The sequence below is a fragment of the Pinus tabuliformis genome, chromosome 8 (genome assembly GCF_031772625.1).
Source record: "Pinus tabuliformis cultivar Carrire ecotype Pingquan chromosome 8, CPIR1, whole genome shotgun sequence".
NCBI classification, from domain to species: domain Eukaryota; kingdom Viridiplantae; phylum Streptophyta; class Pinopsida; order Pinales; family Pinaceae; genus Pinus; species Pinus tabuliformis.
This window is the reverse complement of record NC_142294.1, coordinates 1,766,963,934-1,766,972,409: the sequence shown is the minus strand read 5'-3', so window position 1 is coordinate 1,766,972,409 and position 8,476 is coordinate 1,766,963,934. Positions and strand designations below refer to the sequence as shown.

Genomic DNA, 8,476 nt, shown 5'->3' with positions numbered 1-8,476 from the left:
ATTTTCCCTAGGTCACCTGTTTGACATTAAATTCTGGAGCATGATGTCCTACTAGAGCATTTTGTTCCATAGTTGAGCAAAGATAGCCATGAGAGATAGGAGGTATAACACATAGAGATGATCTATGCACTGTAGCAGCCAACGGGCCACATGAATTACTTCTTTGTACCTGCAGCCATATTTCCAGATAGAGAAAGAGAGTGAAGCGACCTCACCTTCTAGCTACTTTTTCTCTTGAAAGGGTTTCCTAGAGATCATATCTTGTGTCTTATGTGTGTGTGAGCTTATTTTGTCATTCTCTCATTAGATGAAATTTTAGCCTAAAAGTGGCCTCCTAAGGAAAAATAATAAAATAATAGTTAAAATAATAAACTAAGAGTTATGAATTTTGGAGGGAAAAGAACAAAACTATTTTTTTTACTCATATTTTTGGCTTATCTCCTTATAGATTTACCAAAATTTCAAATGTAGACACTTGTTGAATGTGGAATTAAATTCCATATCCAACGAGTACCTATTATGCATACTTTTGAGAAGACCCACATTGATAAAAATTGAAGATACATTAAAAAGCGTGGTGAACATGCTTTTTTAATGTATCTTCAATTTTTATCAATGTGGGCATTCTCAAAAAGTATGAATAATGGGTACTCGTTGGATGTGGAATTTAATTCCACATCCAATGAGTGTCTACACTTGAAATTTGGGTAAACATATAAAGAGATAAGCTAAAAATACAAGTAAAAAAAGTAGTTTTTCTGCTTTTCCCTCCAAAATATTTACATGTACTTCTTTTTAAATTCAAAGGATTTTGATTGGTTTACGTATTATAACATGGAAAGCACATGTAAATTTCATGGGCACTTTTAGGCTGAAATTTCCTGTAATGACTTTTCTACTTAATTTCCTTTTACATGCATGCACTAGTTATAATAAAATCTAGAAAATAAATAAAATTGTAATAGTCTAGAATCTCATATTTTTAATATAATATTATTAGATCTGTTGTGATGAACTGTCTTGTGGAATATCCATGGTATTTTACAGATCACTATCCAAAGTATGAAATTTCGTCCTATGGTATCCCTCTATGTCTTCTTTCCAACGCCACAAGTCAAACTAAGATTGGATCCATCAAGATAAAATTACGCCACAAGTTAGACTAAGATTGGATCCATCAAGATAAAATTATGCTCAATCTCCCACGATGACCTCGTTATGGACTAGTTCAGTAGATCAATCTTCTACGAAATTCCGCGTGTCAGTGTTTGAACCTTCGACCCTGAAAATGATACACAAAAAAATAGAAACCGTGCACTTTCAGTAACTTTTTACAAAATTCAAATCCAATGCTCGTAGATAAAGTTGTGATGATTTTCCCTAGGTCACCTGTTTGACATTAAATTCTGGAGCATGATGTCCTGCTAGAGCATTTTGTTCCATAGTTGAGCAAAGATAGCCATGAGAGATAGGAGGTATAACACATAGAGATGATCTATGCACTGTAGCAGCCCACGGGCCACATGAATTACTTCTTTGTACCTGCAACCATATTTCCAGATAGAGAAAGAGAGTGAAGCGACCTCACCTTCCAGCTACTTTTTCTCCTGAAAGGGTTTCCTAGAGATCATATCTTGTGTCTTATGTTTGTGTGAGCTTATTTTGTCATTCTCTCATTAGATGAAATTTCAGCCTAAAAGTGGCCTCCTAAGGAAAAATAATAAAATAATAGTTAAAATAATAAACTAAGAGTTATGAATTTTGGAGGGAAAAGAACAAAACTATTTTTTTTACTCATATTTTTGGCTTATCTCCTTATAGATTTACCAAAATTTCAAATGTAGACACTTGTTGGATGTGGAATTAAATTCCATATCCAACGAGTACCTATTATGCATACTTTTGAGAAGACCCACATTGATAAAAATTGAAGATACATTAAAAAGCGTGGTGAACATGCTTTTTTAATGTATCTTCAATTTTTATCAATGTGGGCATTCTCAACAAGTATGAATAATGGGTACTCGTTGGATGTGGAATTTAATTCCGCATCCAATGAGTGTCTACACTTGAAATTTGGGTAAACATATAAGGAGATAAGCTAAAAATACAAGTAAAAAAAGTAGCTTTTCTACTTTTCCCTCCAAAATATTTACGTGTACCTCTTTTTAAATTTAAAGGATTTTGATTGGTTTAAGTATTCTGACATGGAAGGTACATGTAAATTTCATGGGCACTTTTAGGCTGAAATTTCCTGTAATGACTTTTCTACTTAATTTCCTTTTACATGCATGCACTAATTACAATAAAATCTAGAAAATAAATAAAATTGTAATAGTCTAGAATCTCAGATTTTTAATATAATATTATTAGATATGTTGTGATGAACTGTCTTGTGGAATATCCATGGTATTTTACGGATCACTATCCAAGGTATGAAATTTTGTCTTATGGTATCCCTCTATGTTTTCTTTCCAACGTCACAAGTCAAACTAAGATTGGATCCATCAAGATAAAATTATGCTTAATCTCCCACGATGACCTCGTTATGGACTAGTTCAGTAGATCAATCTTCTACGGAATTCCGCGTGTTAGTGTTTGAACCTTCGACCCTGAAAATGATACACAAAAAACTAGAAGTCGTGCACTTTCAGTAACTTTTTACAAAATTCAAATCCAATGCTCGTAGATAAAGTTGTGATGATTTTCCCTAGGTCACCTGTTTGACATTAAATTCTGGAGCATGACATTAAATTAGGATTTTGTAATTTGAAAAAAACTAATAATATATTTAAATGGAGTTGTTTACCTAAGTAACAAAATAGTCTTTATGAGATTTTTTTGCCAAAAAAAAAAAATAGTTAGTTGGAGTATTTGAATAGTTTTTTTATGATGGATTTAGCACCATCAAAAACTCTTAAGATATTCAAAATCCTAAAGTTTAAAAATTGTAAAAAAAATAAAAAATTTCTACCGGAATTTTTCATAATCTTTCCAAAAATTCTAAACTATTTTGTAAATTTTTGAACTAAACTTATTCAAATACATAATGTTAGAAATAATTTTTAATTTCCCTTATCAATAAATCTTTTGTTTTTAAAATTTTTGGAATCTGGGTGCTAATCCATTTTAACTAATTTGGACAATAATTTTGCTTAATTAAAATAAACCTTGCTTAATTAAAATAAATCTTCATTGAGTATGATTTTCTTATTTTATTATTGATGTGAACAAGTTGCGTAGTCCAACTAATGTCTGGATCCTCAACTTAAATTGAAAGATGATTTAACCTTTGAGGGGAGCTTTTATAAAAACATTGCATTAGTTTTTTATATGGAGCGCTATTTTCTAACAATCCATATAATATAATACGATCGTTAGGATAAGAATCCCAGAGCCAAGGGACGTATAGCCTTCTGCCATCAATAAGTATCGCATGTGAAACCCTTTAATTTTTAAGTAACATCATGTGATATTGTTATTATTATTTTAATATATAGATTAAATACTTTACAGTGTTGAATTATTGAATTTGAGATTCCTGGTTTAAATGGTTTTGTTCTTATAATACATTTTTTAATGATTTTTTAAAAATGTTAAAAAAATAGTTGAAATAGTATATTTAAATTATTGAATTGATAGGTATTCCAAAATTTTAAATCTCTTTATACATTAAAAAAAAATATGTTTTAATTAATAAAAATATTATTTTATTAAAAATTATGTTATTGAAAAAGATAAAACAGTTAATCTGTAGAAAAGCCACACAAAACAATAAATTAAAAGGTTAAATAAGAGGCTAACACAAAACAACAAATTAAAATGCTAAATAAGGGGATGATTACATGTTTTTTAAGAGTATGTTGTAAACTGTTTTTGCTTTTAAATTTTTATTTTTATTTTTATTTTTGTTTTTTTGGGATATAAGGAGACAGCTTAATAGTTTATAATCTCTGGATTATTTAGAAGTATTTTATTATTCTAAAAATCAGGGACCATTTATTAATAGAGTTGTTTTTAGTGCGACTTTTTGGAAGTTTTTCTGGTGAGTTTTTCAAGTTTAATTTCTCTAAAATCTCATAAGTATTTATTGAAATCACAAATTTGATGGGTAACGCTGTACAATTCAAGTGGGTTAAGGTTTTTCTGTGTGCTGAATCCATATAGACAGCCATACAAGTCAAGATTTCACCTCAAATTTTTCCACGGAATTCCAGTACCAGAAAATCCAAAAAATCATACTTTTCCAAAAATAACAAATTTGAATTAAAGTTGTGAATAATAACTACACCTCCCATTGTTTTTGACATTCTGCTATGTTGATTTTGAAATAATAAATAAAACCAACTGAAAAAAGTGGATAACCACAGAGTACCAAGGTTTCATGATACCATGATTATGAAAGATGAAGGTGGATATAAAAGCTCTGAAGTAGATGATAATACATTGACTCACAATTGACACACATCACTGGATGGGTAAACTAATAGCCATGGGCTCCACAGTGCCATCATGGATTCTAAGGTGGACATCATTTGGAAATGGAGTTGTCTATAATGCGACTTTTTGGAGATTCCGGTGACGGAATCCGGCAGAAGAAATTGAGGTTAAATCTTGATTTGTTGCAGTTAAAATGGTTTTTTAACTGCATATTTGGATTCAGCACCCTGGAAAACCCATGGGACGCTTTGATTGTGCAGAAACTAGCTATCAAACTTGCGATTCCAATAAATTGCTGCCGGATTTTGACCAGAAAAACCCACCAAAAAAACTTTCAAAAAATAGCATTATAGACAACTGCTTTGCAAATATGTTGAATGGTCGGACAAATTAAGTGGGCAGGAAGCACTGACGAATAACACCAATTTTGAGTGGGAGAGGTTTCGAATTTGATTTTAATAAAATTCGTGGAGGAGCAAAATGCTGTCAACATCGGTGTGTGAAAAAGTATCAATAATGCATTCCATGCCCTGTACGCTTCTGATATCTTGTGGCGGCACGTGGTGAATGAACGGTCCCATTACATGTGCGCCAAGTCGCGTAAAGTGAGGAATGCAAGTCAAAGGAAGCAGCGTGAAGTGATTTGTATAACGATAAAACGACACTGTATAGGCAGGCAAGTGACGTCACAGTTTTAACTTTGTAATTTGTAAAATTCAAAGATTTTTCACAAGGGCGTTTCAATTTACTTATACATTCATTTTAAACCATTCAATTTCATAATTTTATAAAAATATTATGTTATCAAATTTCCAAATTTTGGGTTAAAAAATTTCAAATTATTTTGTTGATATAGTGTTTGAATCATAATTTTGATAGTGGAAATGGATTCAGCACCATTAAAAATTTCTAGAACACCTAAAATTATGAATTTTGACAACTTTTATTTAGATTTACAAAAATCCCTACCCATTTTTTTCAAAATATGACTCAAATTTCCATAACTTTCAAGCAAAAAAACATAATTTTTAAACTATAACAAATTAAAATATTCATTTTTTTTTTACAGTATTCTATTCTATTTATGCATTCATTTTAAGTCATTAAACTTTCACAATCTTACTGAAATAATATTACCAAATTCCTAAACTCCAAAATATTACTAAAAATTATATCGCCAAATTTATTACTAAAATTGATAACGCCCAAATTTGGCCAAATTCCTAGAAGAAAAAGACTAAAAAAAACATAATTTAATTGTCTTCAACTTTCCTAGTAGTTAAAAGGATTTTCCTACAATAATCTATGAGTGACCTACCATTTTCACTTTTCTAGAAATGGGTAAAAGCATATTCCTGAAAGGTCTAGCATTTTCCTAGAATAATCTATGGAAGACCTAGCAATTTCCCCGAAGAAATCCATGATTCAGCTGGAAGACACCTGCCCCCAAAAAAATTGTCCATTTTCTCACCATACATCTGAAGGGTCCATAATAACTAGTAATCCATTATAAATTGGTGTTGCACTTCTTCGTTGTAAGTGCAGAACTCCAATACACTTTAGTTGGAGCTCAGTGATCCCCTTTGCCTTTACTCATTCAAGTTATATTCACAGGAAAGCTTGTATATACGCTGGTTGAAGTATATGCACAGATTCACTGTGTATATACAGAGAATGCAATAAGATGCCCTTCCAGGATGTCTATGCCATTATTACTCGCGAAGCTCCAGCACAGCTCGCGTGCAAAGAGCAGAGGCAGATGATCAGCAGAAACACTCAGAGATCTTGGAATGGAGTTCATATCGGAGAGCAAGGTCTTGGATTAGAAATTGCACAGAGAGCGGGTTGAATAGGGGTATAGCTTTAACCCACACGAGTTTGTGGTCTTTTTTTTAGCAGAGATGGAGACGAAGCCCAATATTCTGATGGGGAGGTACGAATTAGGGCGCCTGCTTGGGCAAGGAACGTTCGCCAAGGTCTACTATGCCAGAAATTTGAAGACAGGAGAGAGCGTGGCCATTAAAGCCATGGAGAAGGAAAAAATCCTCAAGGTCGGTATGATGGAGCAAATTAAACGGGAAGTGTCGACTATGAGACTGGTCCGACACCCTAACATTGTTAGACTCTACGAAGTCATGGCGAGCAAGACCAAGATTTACTTTGTGATGGAGTATGTTAAGGGCGGTGAGCTCTTCAACAGGGTTGCAGACAAGGGGAAACTGAAGGAGGAGGAGGCGAGGAAGTATTTTCAGCAACTGATTAGCGCGGTGGATTTCTGCCATAGCCGGGGAGTGTACCATCGGGACTTGAAGCCGGAAAACTTGTTATTAGACGACAACGGGAATGTTAAGGTCTCCGACTTCGGGCTGAGCGCGCTGCCGGAGCAGTTCAGGAAGGACGGCCTTCTGCACACGGCGTGCGGCACGCCGGCCTATGTTGCGCCCGAGGTTATCACCAAGAAGGGGTATGACGGTGCCATGGCCGACATTTGGTCATGCGGGGTCATACTGTTCGTGCTCATGGCGGGTTACTTGCCGTTCCAGGACGCGAATCTGATGATCATGTATAAGAAGATCCACAAGGGAGACTACAAGTGCCCGCCCTGGTTTTCCTCCGAAGTCCGCCGTCTGGTCCTCCGGTTGCTGGACCCTAATCCCCGGACGAGGATCACCGTTCCGCAGCTAATGGAGGTCCCCTGGTTCCGCCGGGACTTCAAGCGCCCGCAGATCGATAGAGACGTCACTTTCGATCTCCTGAATGATGTTGACTCTGCGTTTTTCGTGCCGAAGCCGGCCTGCCTGAACGCCTTCGACATAATCTCCCTCTCGCCGGGGTTCAATCTTTCCGGCCTGTTCAAGGACAATGCCATGAAGCAGGAGGAGGAATCGAGGTTCACATCGACTCAGCCGGCGTCGAGCATAATGTCGAAGCTGGAGGAGATTGCAAGCCTGTTCCGGTTCAGCTTCAAGAAGTCAAAAGACTTCAAGATGAAGTTGCAGGGGTCGGAGGAGGGGCGGCAGGGGTACTTGTCTATTGATGCTGAGATTTTTGAGGTCACTCCCTCGTTCTTCATGGTAGAGCTTCGGAAAACCGGCGGGGATACCCTGGAATACAGTAAGTTCTGCAGCCAAGATCTAAGGCCCGGCCTCAAAGACATTGTGTGGACATGGGATGGCAATAGTCAGGAGAAATAATAAAATCATTGTTCAATTTCCATGATTTGATGTATATCATTGGCATGTTATTTTTCTGAAAAAACTGTGTAGCCAGAACAGAATAAATCTTCTGCTAGCGAATAGGACTGCCAACCATATTTGAAGCCATGAAACCTTTACAATATGGAAGCCAAGTAAGGAGTACCAGATGTGTACAGCTTTTTTTCTTGTAAATTTGTAAAAACAAATGAAATGTTTTACATTTAAGATTGTTTTCCCTTGTTAGGACAGAGGAATGAAATATTTTAGTTTAAAAATAAAATAGAATAAAATTATCATACAATAATCGGAGTTATGGTTTTTTTAAGTTGTTATAACAAAATTAAATTACTTTAAATGTTTCCAAATAGTAGGTAAAAACGAAATAGTTAGAGTCAACATTAAACTACTATGAATTATTCCTCACCACATCGAAGAGAATATTATATAATAATATTAAATAACTCAAGTTTATGTTTGATTTTTACTACATCGAAGAGAATATTATATAATAATATTAAATAACTCAGGTTTATGTTTGATTTTGGAGTTATGGATATGCTTAGCTCTTTGGGTTCCCTTCACACCATGTTAAACCTAAACATTTAGTTGACACCATGTTAAACATAAACATTTAGTATTTAGTATTTTTTTTACAACTTGAAAATTGATTTTCGAAAGTTCATAATTTTGTTATTCAAAATTTGTTTTTGATATTTTTCTGGTTGGTTGGGTTGTTATTTATGGTGGACATTTCAGTGCTCTATGTGTTGTAGTAGTTAGATTATGAGAATTAGATCTCTCTAGAAAGGAATGGGTTGACTTTTTTTAATTAAAAAGGA

The 8,476-nt window shown here is 34.4% G+C and overlaps 1 protein-coding gene across 1 annotated transcript; it reads left to right on the top strand.

Annotated features, from left to right (window-relative positions):
* Positions 1 to 5,887: 5,887 nt before the first annotated feature.
* On the top strand, positions 5,888 to 7,862 carry LOC149243217 (CBL-interacting protein kinase 5-like). The gene has a single exon (XM_089374460.1). It carries the CDS (start codon positions 6,342 to 6,344, stop codon positions 7,632 to 7,634), a length of 1,293 nt encoding a protein of 430 aa, XP_089230586.1. The 5' UTR covers positions 5,888 to 6,341; the 3' UTR covers positions 7,635 to 7,862.
* The last annotated feature ends 614 nt before the right edge of the window (positions 7,863 to 8,476 follow it).